Source organism: Aplidium turbinatum, chromosome 3 (assembly GCF_918807975.1).
Source record: "Aplidium turbinatum chromosome 3, kaAplTurb1.1, whole genome shotgun sequence".
NCBI classification, from domain to species: Eukaryota; Metazoa; Chordata; class Ascidiacea; order Aplousobranchia; family Polyclinidae; genus Aplidium; species Aplidium turbinatum.
Genome location: NC_137474.1, coordinates 2,278,835 through 2,294,952, shown reverse-complemented (window position 1 = coordinate 2,294,952; position 16,118 = coordinate 2,278,835). Strand labels below are relative to the sequence as shown.

The 16,118-nt window shown below is 37.3% G+C and overlaps 2 protein-coding genes and 1 pseudogene across 3 annotated transcripts in view; 2 read left to right on the top strand and 1 right to left on the bottom strand.

The window, feature by feature from the left end:
* LOC145767587 (uncharacterized) overlaps window positions 1-16,118 on the top strand; it is a 170,096-nt gene that overhangs the window by 78,565 nt on the left and 75,413 nt on the right. The gene's annotated exons all lie outside the window — the stretch shown is intronic.
* Window positions 1,131-6,197, top strand: LOC145767022 (glutathione peroxidase 3-like; annotated as a pseudogene). The gene is made up of 5 exons (XR_014288736.1): window positions 1,131-1,277; window positions 1,755-1,904; window positions 2,717-2,920; window positions 4,621-4,745; window positions 6,005-6,197. The product of XR_014288736.1 is annotated as a glutathione peroxidase 3-like (transcript).
* On the bottom strand, window positions 6,591-14,557 carry LOC145767021 (uncharacterized). Its single transcript, XM_082578750.1, has 7 exons — window positions 14,278-14,557; window positions 13,374-13,472; window positions 12,816-12,977; window positions 10,536-10,676; window positions 9,831-9,989; window positions 8,948-9,040; window positions 6,591-7,853 (listed from the first exon to the last, which is right to left on the bottom strand). Exons 1-7 carry the CDS (start codon window positions 14,487-14,489, stop codon window positions 7,616-7,618), a joined length of 1,104 nt encoding a protein of 367 aa, XP_082434876.1. The 5' UTR covers window positions 14,490-14,557; the 3' UTR covers window positions 6,591-7,615.

Sequence of the window (16,118 nt, the reverse complement as noted above, 5' to 3'; positions counted from 1 at the left end):
TTCACTAGGTGAATGTAGAGCGATACTCAAGCGCTTCAAGAATTGCACCATCATTCCTTTGTCTCCGTTTTTTTGTTTGCAAAGTTGGGCACTTAATCAACTGCGTTAACGAAAAGGTCTTTTTATATTTACTACTTACCCTGATGATGAAACACAACTACTTTGACGTATTTTCTATCCAGGCTTATACCCAGTGGTTGAAGATTAGGATTATGTGAACAAGAAATCAAAGAAGCCAATATAATGTAAACTTGTCATCAGTGTTCTCTCTAAAGTTCACGATAACGCAGTAACAGCGGGTCATTTGTGCAGGAAAATATTATTCTTGCGCAATTGTAACGCTCTTAATCTAAAATGAAAAAAATTCACCCGCCCATCTGCAAACGCATCCCTAAAATCATAATGCGTATAAAAAACTATTTTACGCAATGCAAAAACTTTCTTAGAGGAAACACTGCTCGTCATCAAGTGCCTCCCGAAGACACAGCCGCATGTTTCCTATGTGTTGAACCAATGCCCTTCGAGCCTTTGTTTGACGATCAGAAGGTCGTCGGTTCGACACCGCTCAAGGGTACAGCAGGCTTTTTGACATTTAATGACATCTTTGAAGATTGGCTTCCTTATCTTCCACTTTACTTAAATATTCTACTACCAGGCGTAAGTATGGATACGACAAAAACACTGATTCCAATTAACGGCTGTTCAAGACTAGCTTTTACTTTACTAGGTTATGTCTGAAACGGTCTAAATTTATTGTAGGCTACCCAAAAACTAGGGGTTGTAGATTATAGGGGATGCGAAACTACATCCGCCTTTGGTTTATCCGCCACATTGGAAGAATTACGTTTTTCTGATTTACAAAATATTGTAGGCTATTTTTAATGGGCTATATGAGAGTGGTGAAGTTGGTTCTAAATTTAAGGTTTTTGTGGAAAGCAAGCTTGTAATGAGGTGTAAACAAATTATCAAGTTGGCAGTTGACCTTTCTAATTTTGCCGGAAAAACGGAGCTGTGAGCCTTGTAATGTCCCTACCAAAACCACAATCTATTATTTAACTTTAAGCAAAATTCTAAGCCACATCACTTGTTTGAAACTGTTTTTATTACGACAAAAATGTTTTCGCAGAATATAAAGCAATAGTATTGAAATAATTTGCGATTGTGAAGTGATCCTGTGACTTCTGATCATGTCTGCTAAGCAGGCAATGCTCATTTTCTTGAGCAGTCTAGCGCTTGGGATTTGTATGGAAAGGTCCACTTGCTACAGCGGAAATACGGTGAGAGAAGATTCTAGAATCAGCAGACTTTGGTGACCGTTTAGTTTTTCCCTGCCATCCTTGTTGTGCGACTTATTTGTGCTTATTGTGTTTTGTATAAATTGGTTTGCACCAACAAGACAAATACACTGGTCTAAAAATTAAACCGAATCTAAAACTTCCTTTGACATTGTCAATTTGTTTTTATGAAAAAATGTGATACATCGTTGTTCCGATGTTCAATTATTATTCATTCTAAAAACTTAATGGAACTTATCTTTCATATGCTTGTTGATAATAAAAAAATGTTTATCATTTATCTTTTTACAGATGTAGATACAAGCGACCTGTTTTAGCCTGGTGTTGCGGGTTCGCTATGGTAGTAGCGGTACTACAGTACCGCAGCATCAAGCTAAAACAGGTCGTTTGTTTCTACGTTTGTGAAGTAAATAATGATCAATTGATCATGCCACTAAACACGAAATTTTGTTTCAACAGTTTTCTGTCTACGACCAAGAATCCAAAAGCTTGGAGGGAAAAGTTGTTCAACTTTCTCAATTTTCGGGAAACATTACCATGGTGGTAAATGTGGCCAGCTTCTGAGGGTTAACTTCTACCCAATATCCAGCAATGAATGCACTTTTAGAGGTAGTCATACTTTCACCATATATCACATTTTGATCTCAATAATTTTTAACCACTCTACTAATTTGTTTTATTTCTCTATGGTTCAACAAAGCAAACTCTCTACCAAAGCTTTATCTACTAATGTAGTCAACGTCATTAAACCTTTCAATTGCTTGATAAATCAATCTCCATTTCCTTACAAAAAAAAGGACACTACTGAAGCTTAACTATTGATAAGACATCAATTTCTTTTATCTCTTTTTAATATGTTTGACACATTATGGAGATAAAACGTTATCCATTCTCATCTCTAGAACATAATTTATATCAAACAAACCGGAAATTCAATGTGTTGTTACCAAACCCATGGCTGTTTGATGCGGTGAGGAGAGTTTAGTCAACTTTAATTGTTACGTACGCACGTGCTGACCTCAACAGTAATATAGCTGAAGACACAATGTCACTCTTAAAAATGACTTTAGTCGTATCTTGAGTAATAATGAAGATTTAGATTTAATTAAGTGGAAGAGTGAATACTGCCCTCTTCGTGTTCCCCATCAAGCATGGTATTACGTGGTTTAACTAAGGCACAATTGCGTGCCTTTGCTAGGTGTCGAACCAAAGTCCTTTCGAACATCGTATCAGCTCCTTCTACTATAGTCCTTGATTTCTCCTATGGTTATAAATAATACGCTGCTGTAGAGAGAAATATACTTACGAAAGAAAGAAATACGGCCTTTCTTTAGGGCTATGGTCTGCTGAACCGAACATCAGCATTTTCACCACTCAGCTATACAGCCAAGTTCACCTTAATTCGTTAAATGGTTTTGTAGATTGCTGAGGGTATGTCATTTCAAATTCTTGCTTTTCCATGCAATCAATTTGGTCTTGAAGAACCCGGAAAAAACAGTGAGATACTAAACGGACTTAAATACGTGCGTCCTGGGGGTGGATTTGTTCCTCACAGAAACGTTCACTTTTTTGAAAAAGTTAATGTTAACGGCATGAAAGAAATTCCTTTATACACTGGCTTAAAAGTAAGTTCAGTTTCATCATGGCTTCACATATATCTTGCTTTAATTTTGTAAACCTTAAGTTTAAAATTAATTTGCCAAATACTGCTGGAGCTTTTGTTTTGACCTATAATTTTCTAAAATCTGTATGTACACTGTATAATTGCATATTATAATGTATGACTGTATATTATTATGTATAACTATATATTGCAATATATAAGAGGTGGGCACCCGCTACTTTTAAAGTAGAGCGCTACCCACTACCGCTACTTGGACCAAAATAGCGCGCGCTACCGCAACCCGCTACCAATTTACAAAAGTAGCGCGCTACCCGCTACCGCTACTCGGAGCAAAGTAGCGCGCGCTACCGCTACTTCTTCCGCTACTTTTGTCTAAAATGACACTAGGAAACACTCTTCAAGTCCTTAGTGAGGCAAAAATGACCTTGAAAACGAATGTTATCATTTGTTTACACTGTCATTTTAACGTCGTTATGGAAAACACATTCTAAGGGTTATATTGTTACACATCTTTCAAACACACAAGCATTTCAAAATGAGAGTCATTAAGTCCTGCCCGCTTTGGCTTAAGCACATCTTTTCCAACAGAGAAAAGTCTCTCCACCGTGGTACTGGAAGGAATGGGGGTGCTGTACTAAATGAACAGATGTTTCAACTCGGTATTCGAAAAGCTCAAGGACTTGCTCTTGTCCGAAAAAAAGGCGTCCACAATTGCTGTTTACATCTGCACCAACGTTTCACGGGATGGCGCAAACACATCAAAAAACACATCCTCGTAGTCGTGACTGGTGTTGGTGTCACTCTTCTCGGTATCAACCTGGCTTGATGTCTCCCACAACAGTCGAATTACATCTGTCTTGACTTTTTCTCGCAGTGCATCAGCATCATCTGTGGAAACGTAGTCGACGTCTTGAAGGAGGGATGAAGACATGATGCCAAAACGCATTTCATGTCGTTAAAGCACTTGATGAATCGTTTCTTGACCCCTTCAAGGATTTTCACTCTCAACTCCTTACAGGTCACAAGATCACTGATCTCGGACAACTTCTTCGCGCAAATTGTAATGACTGGAAGCAAGATTCCTCAATACGCCTTGGACTCGCCCTGGAGAATGTCTAAAGCCTGGCAGATAGGCTTCATCACACGGAGATATTCGCCGAAAAGACGAAACTTTGCAACCAAACCCATTATATAGCTGCTTGACTACGCCAGTGTTGCCAAAAAAACGAGTATTTTTTACTTTAAATTAAAAAGTAGCGGTTAGCGGGAGTGCGACTGAAAAAAAGTAGCTCTTCTCTCGCTACCGCTACTTTGGAAAAAAAATAGCGCCGCTACTGCAGCCGCTACTCGAACTAAAAAGTAGCGCCGCTACCGCTACTTTTACCGAAAAAGTAGCGCGCTACTGCCCACCTCTGAACTGTATATTATCATTATGTATATCTGTGCCATGTATTAAAAATCACTGCTGGCAAAAACAAAGTTTTAATGCAAAAGTAGACTTTGGTCTATATTTTATAAAACAATTTTATCAAACATGTTTATATATTATGTTGCTTGTTGCACGTATATCTTCTCGCTTTAGATAATGTTACAGTTTGACAAACTGGAAATTTACTGGTAGAGTAAAAAGTATGATTTGGTTTGTCATGAAAATATTATTTTAGTTAATTTTTTTTATGTTTTATGATTATTGCAAACCAGAGATCTTGCCCTCCGGTTACTAATATTCTGGGAATCAAAGATAAACTTTATTGGAAGGTATTGAAAATCAATGATATCAACTGGAACTTTGACAAATTTCTTGTAGACCACAATGGCATTCCAAGGTAAGATTTTTATTAAATTATTGACTAATGCTTTTGAAGTTGTCTCTGGATACATTCTCCATGTATTTTCTTATTCATGTTGCCAACCTTTTAACAGGGTATCTCAAATTGAGGAGCATTTCATTAGATACATTTTATAACTTTCCAAATTCATCAAGAGCAGATCATTTACGGATTCAACAAATTGGTAGATTCAGCCAGAGATGTAGCTAGAATGAAGATTTTTAGGCGGCAAAAGCAACTGTTGGGAGGGCAAACATTTTAATATTTGAAATAATGAGCTTGTTAAAAATATAGCTACTTTTGTCGCGTCTAGGCGTACGTCCGGTGGCTGAAGATTAAGATTAAGTGAACGTGGAGGCAGAAAAGCCAATCTTCGTGTCCACTTTCAGACATGCCTTTAAGTGTCCTGTCAAAGACATACCTATGCTCTTTACGCAGTTTCAAAGCAGCAACTGAATGCAGCCGGACGTTTGTGAAAGCTCATTCAACATGTAATACAACGTCATTGAAATGTTGTAGCTAATAGTAAGAAAAACCTATTTGGGAGGCAAGATAGAATTCTGGGGTGGAGATGATTGCCTGTCAAAAAAAAATAAGCTGATTCTATTTGAATAAGGACCTTCTGATGATCTCCAGTAAGGGTGAAACAGGTTGTAAAGGTTACTAGAAAATAGTAACTGAACTTGATGTAATAAGCAAACATATAGGCAAGAAACACTAACTAACCTTGAGTATGGCCTTTTACTTCAATCACTGGGAATGCAAAGAAAGACTAGCCTATCATGCAACTTATCGTTTCATTGGAAACTGCAGATCTGTCATATAACTCCAAAACACATCAGCCATGTTACTTGTAAATTTAGACGTACCAAGTACCATTCAGAGCACAACACGCTCACACACAAACAATCAGACACAGGATGGTCACCAATTGTTTATCTTACACCAATTGCCACCAATTCTTTCAATTGTTCCTGTGTTTATTCCAATTTATCAATCAGAAACACTTTAGATTGGCAAGTCATACAATGTATAAATGGGACCCAGACTTTTAAGGCGTTATCCATGACAAAAAGCTAACGTTAGTGTTTGGAAAGATGATCATACTTTTCTCATGAAGTCGTTCAAATGATAAATCCAAACTGTTTTTATAAAACAAACGAATTCTGGAAAGAAGATTTAAAAAAAAATTGAATATATTTAGTGCCATGCTAGTTTGCATCTCGTTTTAATGTGATTATTTATAAATATTTTAGATACAGATTTGGAAAAGAGGTGAACCCAATTGACATGTTGCCCTGGATAAATGAACTTCACAGTGAAATAAAGTAATCAGCAAGAAATCTTCAGACTGCTAAAACTTTGAGCATGAATAAATATATAACATTAGCCCATTTTTGCTACAATATAAAAGCCGTTATATTTTACCGAAGTACAGTACTCCCCGCTTATTAAGTCCACCTCAGAATCGGACGACTTTTTGGGCTTATTAAACAGTTGGGCCTATTAAGCGGGAGACTATTCTCTACCACTCCTATACATTTAGTAATTCCAGACAGGGCTAATTGGGCTTAATAAGCGGGTAAGCTTATTAACTGTGGGCTTAATAAGAAGGGACTACTGTAATGAACTTATTTCAGCAGATACTTTTACGTATCGTGTTTAACGGGTGAAAGATGCTGAACAATTATTTAATATTTAACGGAATTTGTCTGTTTTTTATTGGAAAAGATTTTTGTAAAGTCTAAAGAAAAAATTTACAAAAAGAAATGTTTTTGTTTTGTTTTAAACTGACATTGTTTAATGTGATAGAGAGTAAATGAAACGTTTTCGTGAAACTGCTCAAGCGTAGAAGAAAATGTTGATATGATATTGAAACTACGTAAAATGATGATAAGAATTGTGCATTCTCTTTTCATTATTGAAACGTAGAGAAATATTCTTTCCAGTCCACAAGAAGCAAGTTTGTCATTGTTTAAAACTCAACTTTTATCTTCCATGTCAAAAGGTGATAGGTTCATACGTGTTTATTGTTTACGCAATTCTAACGTTAATAGATGATGAAACGTTAAACATTGATTTGCTATAAACTCAAACCTCGAAATACAATTGTGATTATTGTGTCTACTTAAATAACAGGAAGAATGATACCTTTGTTACATTTCGTTTAATTGACTTTTATAGTGAAAATAACTAACAAGCTCTTTTACGTATGAGGTATCATAAGCAATTCAATATAAACACGTTAGTTTATTGAAATTGAAAGTAAATCTATGATTTTCAAAAACATTTATCAAATTAACTTATATGCGAAAAACACGATTTTCTCAAACATCTAAAATAAAATCTTAATTTTTGCTTCAATAAAAACGAGTAACTTGATGCTAATTGGTTTAAAATTAACACAAAAAAATCGGTTTTAAAAATTGAATAGCCTACGGTGAGGGTTAAGCAGATAAAAGTAAGGGCAAAATTAAAGATAAAAATTGAATGAAACTGTTGACCAAATATTTCATTTAATAAGATGAGGCACTCTAGTGGTGTAAATTAAGCTAAACTTTGCTTTCGAATAATTATGTTTCGAAGGTGAATTTAGTTTTGCATGTTTATTTGATTTACAGCAATATGGTCCTGTGTTTTGCCATGCCAGACAGTTACTCAATACTCATCATCTGATCTAACCCCTGAAGAAGTCAGTTGTGTCTGATTAACGAAACTTCGGAATAAATGCATTTAAATGCAGATTATTGCTTGAAACACCTTGTGATAGTTTAGCTTAATTTGCACAACAGCGTCTCATGTTATTAAAACTCATTTTTATTGGCGTTCAGAAAAAGTTGTTTTTTTTTTTCAGTCATTAAGGTAACTTAGTTGAGCGTGACACAATGCTTTTGTTCTTTCAAAGGCAATCGTTTGAATGCACGGGGCAGAAAGAAATCTCTTTCCACTGTGTTGTTCAGCTGACCGTTTATCAAGCAAACTCCATCAATGTTTGTTGGTGCTGAGTTGACAGAGCATGTGTCTAAATCCAGCAGAACAAGGCTGGTTGTCAGCCACAAGTCTCTTTCAGTTAACTCTTGAAACCGCTTTGCTGCCTTCTTAGGTCTGCAAAACAATATTATACACAATAATAGAATTCAGCTGTAGTGTCTTCGTCTATAGTGACATTTCGTTGAGGTGGCATCTGTTGCAAATTCCCATTTTTAAACTACACGTTGGATTTGGTTATAGTGACAGTTTATAGTAGCACTTTTTCAAAAGTCCTTATAGGTTCCTTAAGCTGCCGCTATAGGCTAGTTATGCTTTAGTGTATATATCTACAGTATTATTTGAACTCGCACAAATGATGCACACCATCAAGAACCAAGAACAGAAACGGTTAAAATTGGTAGGAACGTTCCCCGCCAACAACACTTCAACAATCGGAAAACTTTACTCTGTCAATCTCGATAACCGGCCCTGCGCCAAGAACCTCTACATTCTACAAGTATGCGAAACTACCAGGAATCACCAATCAAGGCTTTGTCAGTCCGAGGATAAAGATTCAAAACCAAACTAACCGAACGTCTTCAAACTAAAACATTTTTATGATAATTAGGACACGTTAACAATGGTACACAAGTCGATTTGAGAATGTGATAGCTTTAACAGCAATCAATTTTGAAAGACAGAATTTATTTTGTGACTTATGTATTACTAACTACAAATATTATTTAGCTGTGGTGATGTAAAATTGTTCAACATCCGCAAACAAAACGGTGGCTGTTTATAAGATCGTTGAAGGTATACAAACATCAGGTTTTTATCCCGACTCACTAAATCAATTCAGACTCAGTAAATAAAAACACAAGAAACGATTGCAAGTATGGTTGAAGCAGACAGAAGAGGGATAGTAGGAAAGCAGTGAGCTCCTAAACTTGTAACTAAAAGGCAAACTTGTTTTGTCCAGCAAATGTTCAAACCATAAACATGAAACCATTCCTAAACCTTTATAAATAGAGTTGGGTTGAAATTGAAAGATTAAATTTAAATCAGTGAAATTAGATCGAAATCAATTCATCTAACCGCTTTACATTAACTTTACTCAACATAATGTCAAGAATTGAACTACCAGAAAAGCAGTCATCCTATGACCCTTTTGCATTGGCACGTGGACGAAAGCATTCAGATTATAGTTGTGATAGGGGGAGTTAACTTACATTATGGAAGTATTTCTGTCCTCACTTGAACAGAATGTACTCTTGCCTGAACTGCCGTGTCTTGTGTCATTACACCAACCAAACATTGTGAATCTGTATGAAAATAACAAATTACTGTAGAAGTTTAATTCTATGTTAGAGCTTTCTGGTGAGCCTACAATTTCTACGCGTTCCAAGCCTACCCAATTCGTCTTTTTAAAAGACTAAGCTTTACCAATTTCTTCTGTGGCCAACTGCTTAAAAGCGCCCCATCTATCATTCTATCTAAACAATATATTTATTAATACTACAAAAAGTGCTTAATGCCAAGCAGAGAAAATTACATCAAATACGGTTACTATTTTTAAAAACCTCTGAAGCCTGTTTCACCCTTGCTAGGGATCATCAGAAGGTCCTTATTCACATAGAAAGTATTTGAATAATGATTCCACTTGAATGAGGACATTTTAATGCTTCCCAATAAAATTGAAAGAGGCTGTAGTGTAGAGGTTTCTTGAAGTAGTAACTGTATTTGATATCATTCTATCTATTACATGCATTGATATAATAAACTCTCCCTTGCATTGTTTTGGTTTCAATAGATGCTGACTACACACAGATCAAGACGAACTAATTATTTATGTCAGGCCTGGATTTAATGAATTCGGTGCATAGGGCTGCAAGGGCTACACACAGATCAAGACGAGCTAATTATTATGTCAGGCTTGGGTTATTGAGTTTAATGTATTTTTAAATAAATTAAAAATGTATGCTTGCAACTCTACTGACAATAAATCACTAGACAAATCTTGTGCAATTTAATCAGACATTGCTAATCAGATCATTGAGTTCTTTTAAACTAACTTATCACTGTTGCACAATAATTTTATTATCATTTGCTTACTTTGGAAAGTCTTCAGTGGAAATTTTAGGACAAACGTCATTTTCTTCATTCTTGTTTAAAGGTCCTTGGACGAGAAACGCTTTACATTTGTTGTCGTCTAGATTGGTATGTGGAATGTAAAAGCCGGTAATAAGTTGAAATAGAGTCAAATCGTCGTCTCTAAAAGCAGAGATTTTAAAGTGACTCAATGAACTTTTTTGCAGTTATAAAATGGCGTGCTTTCATAATGTCTATCTGGTAGGCCTACAGTAGCTTTAATAAAGTCTTGAACCCAAAATGTAGTAGATTGCTGGGAGAGTGTAGTTTGCGAAGGAAACGTGGCCCAAACAAGCTGACAACCAATTCAAGCGTCATGATGCTAGGAAAGTATACGCTAGAACATATTATGAACCCTCAGATGCTGCGTATGGAACCATTTTTCTAAATTCAGGAGTAATTTTGAGTTTTAACCAGAGCTTTGGAATTTGTCGCTTCCAAAGTTGGAGTCGTTTTAGGTGTTCGAAACATGTGAAATGAGCATTATTTTTAACTCAGATTTCAATAAGCTTCATTTCCACATCAAACGTTTGCATGATGTGACGTAATACGAGCAGTTGTTTGGATTTTTTTTAAGATTAGACAAATTCCTTTAGGAAAAGAAGAGTATAAGCAGAAGTAACTTTATGTTTTATATTTCACGATTATCCGTGAAAACTTGCTTCGTACTTGTTTTCTAGTAAGTTAGTAATGTCACGTGGGCATGTCAACGACCAATCATCTTCAATTAAGCACATTTGGGGGTGGTCAAATTGGGCTGCGTGTATTTGGAACGATGCTTCGGAAGATTCCGTTGTGATGTACATCCTCCTAAAAACAAAACTTATAAATCAGAAACATATAAAACTAATCATGTTTTCTTTTCTTCATTTGAGCTTCTGAGGCCAAGGGTCTACAGTATATCCTTTTACCACCCAAAGTTTACAATGATCCCAGACTACACTAAAAAGCAATTAGAGAGCAGCCATATTGGGTTTCAGCAGAACATTGCCTGTGACTTATTCCATTCACTAGGCTATGTGCCGTTGAATGGAGAGCAATCCTTGAATGCGTTGTCGTTTCTACAGTGGTTTCGTAGATATCTTTTTTCCGGGTTACTTTTCAGTCAATTTCACCAAACGAGTCATGTTTTGCAAAACCACACCACGATTTTCGTCATGCAGATTTTGTAACACGTTTTCCATATCCTGCTTGCTTTATATGATAAGAAGGAGTGTGCGTAGCCAAGGGGGGGTTTTGGGGGTTACAACCCACCCCCTTTGGCACGCGTGTAACGTCACGTTATTGAGAATGATGCTTTCAGTCTAAAAAAAAATGCCTAATTTTATACAAAACTGCATTAAAAGAGCGAGTTTTGCTAATACCAAACATTCAAACATCTCAGCCAGGAATTAGCAACAAGAAAACATAGAGACTTAGCTTTATTTCCGAAAAGTGCCGAAGAAAACATGATCTTATCCTTTTGCTATGCCACCGGACAGCACCATTTTACAGGAATATTCATACCCACATTTTTATTGAAAATGCTCTCAGAATGCACCAAATTCAAAGTAATTTTTCAAAATTTTTTGGGGGAGGCCCCCCAGACCCCCGCCACTGGGTCGTCAACCCCCCCCCCCTTTCAAAATTCCTGGCTACGCTACTGTCCACCTCCATAATCGGGAAGCTGATCTTGAGCTACACGTCCAGAACAACGGAATATCTCTGTCCTTCTGCCCCGAACCAAGATATCATGGAGTGACACTCGACAGATCGCTCACATACTGCCACCATTTGAAGTCACTGCGCAAGAAACTCACATCCCGCGCTCCGCTACTCAAGCGCCTGGCAGGCTCTAGTTGGGGGGAGAGAGCTGACACTGAGTATAGCAGCCTTAGCCCTTGTCTACTCTTCAGCAGAGTACTGTGCACCTGTTTGGTGCCGTATAGTGCTCACTGTCATAACATCGGCATTGCCATAAACAGCGCCCTGCGCGCAGTGACCGGATGCCTGCGTCCCACACCATTGGACAATCTCCACATTCTCGCTGGCATCCAACCCGCTAAGCTTCGTCGCGAAGAAGCCACTTTGTCCCTCGGTCGACGGGCACTGGAGTCTAACCACCTTCTCCACCACAAGACCTCTGCTCTCCCAAACGAGCACTCCCGTCGACTGAAATCAAGACACCCATTCGTGCCAGCCGCTCAACTTTTTATCAACGAAGCTGATGTACACGACATCTCTGCGGCTGTTTGGGCGGACCATAAATGGAATTCTGAATAAAAGTCAACCGCCACCAGACCCTATTCGTTCATCTCCGACGCCGACACACGCCCCATCGGCCTGACATTACCAAAAAAGGCATGGATGCGCCTCAACCGTCTCCGTACGGGCGTCGGGCTTTTCCGCTCAACCATGCACCAATGCGGAATGGCTTCTTCCTCCTTTTTTGAATGTGGTGCCGAGGAAAAGACCGCAGACTACATCATAAATGACTGTTCCATCTTCAAGCCACCCAACGGAGTGGAAGGTCTGCGTGTCATGGATAATGAAACCAAAGACTGGCTGCTCTCTAGCAGCCTTCCAGTGTAGTCCGGGAACATCGTGAATCTGGGGTGGTAAAAGGATAGACTCTTGGCCCTAGAGGCTCACACGACGACGACGATGACCAAAAACCACGTTTCAAAAACACATCTATTAAAAATTACATCATAAACATCCAGCAATTATACTTTTAAATAACTCACTAACAAGTAAATGTATCTGAAGAGCAAATTTTCTTGCACAATTTTTATAACTCAACAAAGAAAGAAATTGTTTGTATATTATATCATTTCAAACCCTATGAACAACAAGGCCGGCTGTTTGAATTCTAGTGAAGTGAAGTTTCTACTACAGTAATTGTTCTCTTCTAAGCACAAGTAAGTTTGTCAGTTGTGTACAAGGGAAAATCATTTTACAAAAACTTACTCTGCGGTACCGTTAGAATCAGCTATCAGTTCATCATCATGTACTTGCGCAAAGCGAAAGGTACTGACTTCAACTCCCTCCAAAACGTTGGTGTCTTTTTCTTTTGTTGTTTGTATGTTGGGTTGTAATGAAGCTTTAACAAACTTTATCACAGGAACAAATCTACACAAAACTGTTATTAAACACCCATAACGACGGCCAGTCGAATGTTTGGTTTGGTTTGGTTTAGAATCTTTATAGTTTTTGGTTTTGAATCTTAATATCAAACATCTTTGGTCGTATTTAGTCTTACGCTCGGTAGTTAAAAATCTAGATTAAGTGGACGGGAAGGCAAGGAAGCTAATCTTTGTGGCCACCTTTAAGTATGCTTTTAAGTGTCCTATCAAAGATACAGCTGAACGCTCTTGAGCGGTGTCGAACAGGTGATCTTTACAATGTCGTTCCAGGGGTCTCGCCACTCGGCTATACACACCTGCGCGTTACACAATTTATTTTCAAAGACGTGTGCACTAGTTAACTTTGGATTGGTTTGATGTTAAGCATTACAATAGTACTTACACTATTAACATCTTGTTTTCTTTCTTCTTCGTTATTTTTGTCAAGCGCGGTGGCACTGGACGGGACGGATGATGCGCAGGGCAGGTAGGAAGGTAAACCCTATAAAATTAAATCAATTTAAAATTTCTTAGAAATAATCTAATTTAGGCACAAAATGGTTGAAACGCCTGGTTCATCTACTCAAAAAATAAAGAACTTAAAATGTAGATACTAAACTCTTGTTCAGCAAATGTTTCGAAAACTAAACTGTTTTCATTTTCAGTGCTATTGACTGAAACATATATTGATTTATTGACCGTAGCACTGAAGATGAAGACATTATAGTTGTCGAAACATTTGCTGAACATGAGTTTAGTATCTACGTATTAGGCTCTTCGTTTCTTGATTAAGTTTAAATTAAATAGGCCACGCAATTCAATAACCTTGACTTTAAATAAGTTCAGATAGGCTATGTCAACGCCACTATGTAGATTGAAACAATTCAAAATGTTCTTCTTGCAGCTATGAATGGTTAGTTAAACGAAACCAAGAAAAAAGTGATGTTAGCTGTTGTTTTAAAATCCTTCTCTATCTGTTCGTAGTAATTAATAACGATACTTCAAAAACGAGGTTTTTCAAATTTCGTATAGCTTTAATGTTTTGAAATTTTTGAAGAGTACCGTACCGTAGTTGAGGTATTTCATATTTTGAAGTTGTAGATTATTTTTAGCTGTGTCTAAACGGAGACCTGGGATGCTATTGTCCCCGAAATGTTACCTTATTTTAAAAAATAAATTTTTAGCTCTAATACAACCTCTAGTGGTCCGTTTTTGCTTATTAAAACATCTTTTCTTGAAATGTAGCTCTGTCCTTCTGCAAACTATCTCTCTCTTCATGCCACTAGTTTATTTATACAAGCACATACATATATTTGTTATTGTTTTCTGTGTCCTCTTTTTCGTCACAGGCTTCAGTAATTTTACAAGTTTCTTTCTCAATCGTGTCTTCTAGCGGAAAACCGAGCGCAGTGGAGAGAGAGTGTTCATCTTCTTTGCCGTTTTCATAAGTCCAGCAAATTTGCATTCCTTCTGCAACGATATTGCAGGTGATCAAACAAAAGATCACCAGAAGATTCATTTTTTTAGGTTTTAGTTTCCCCAAAATCAGCTTTCTTCGAAAAGACAAACAAACATTTATTTGCTGACTGGTGCAGCCGAAAAAAAGATTTAATTTAAAACTGGTAGAATAAGTCTGCATGCACTTGTGACGTAATAAAGAGTGTTGTTGCGCAATCCAGATATAAATAAATATGCTCCAATCTTCAGTAATAGTATTTAATTGTTTAGGTTAATGCTAATTTTGTTTTAATGTGCTGTTGTTGTCAATCACATTGTGTCAAGGGTGGTATTAAAAATGCTATCCAAGGTTCAAAAATTGAGTGGTAGCCCATGCATGCATAACTCTTTCCCTACCGAGAATGCAATCACACTGCGTTCGCTGAAGTTAAAATGACTTGTTTGTTGAAAAAATTACATTGAAAAAAATTACTTTTAGAAATCTGAAAGTAGTTTAAAAGCAAGCAGCACCTTTTATAAATTTAACAAAAACGTTTGTCTTAATTTTAATTTCAAGTTGACTCTTATTAGGTACGAAATTGATTATTTTTTATTTTGTTTTTAAACCAACTATTTCAGCCAGCATTTTTTTAAGTTTTTATGGACTGACGTACTGTAGTGAGCTGGAAAAGGATATTTTGTTTTGTCGCTTTTTGAGTTAACACTTGGTGGTTGAAGATTTATTAGAAGGGTTTGGTTGGTTTTAAATCTTTATCCTCGGACTGACAAAGCTTTGATAGGTTATTCTTGGTAGAACTATGGCACGTTTTGGTAAAGAATTGATGTTAATTTAATTTAAGTTTGTTTAAATGTGTGCTTCTTCTTGATGCCCGCTTGAAGAAGAGCACCGGCGTGTGGAAAATGGCCACTGCAATTTGACATTTAATTTGGAGGAAAATCCAGAGAGGGGTGGCCAGAGAAAGGGTAGCTTTCGCTGACCCCTGAGTCTTCTTTGGATGGGCCGCTGCAATCCTGTCATCTCAGGGCGAGTGGAACAACGGATAGCGACGGTAAAAAATTTCCCGCTGCAATCACTCTTCCGGCATCGGGCCGTTTCAGCTGAGTGAAAGGAACGAGCTAGTGGTGGGTTGTTACTCTCTTGGCTGTCTAAACTTCTTCAAAGATGTTCTACGACCGCAGTGAAGTAGTGAGACTAGCCGCTGCAATCAGTCGTCCCTACCATCAAAGAAGGCTGAGAGAGGCGGTTGAGAAAGAGTCTTTTGCAGAAGATACAAACGCATGCTATTCAGCGGTGTTGAACCGGCGCCTATTCGAGCGTCGTACTCGCGCTACCACTGCTGTTGTTTGTTGCAAAACTAACTCTGTTAATATGTTTTTGTTTGTGAGCTTTATCGCATAATCTCAAACTACTGTAACCTTCAGAAATAAATAATGTGATTTCTGTGATAAGTTCAACTACCCCATTATTTGTATAGCTCTATCGGCTACTTGTAACCATAACTCTGTGAATCAGTTTAAATGTAACTCATATGCAAATAAAAATCTTAGTTACAAACCAAAGATCTGAAAACTTTGCAAATTAAATCCCATAACTTTGCAAATTAAATCACATGATCTCTCTCTACACTACAGTAGATGCCTGTAGTTTAGCTTTCTTATGGGTTGTTTTGGTTTATATTGGCTGATATAC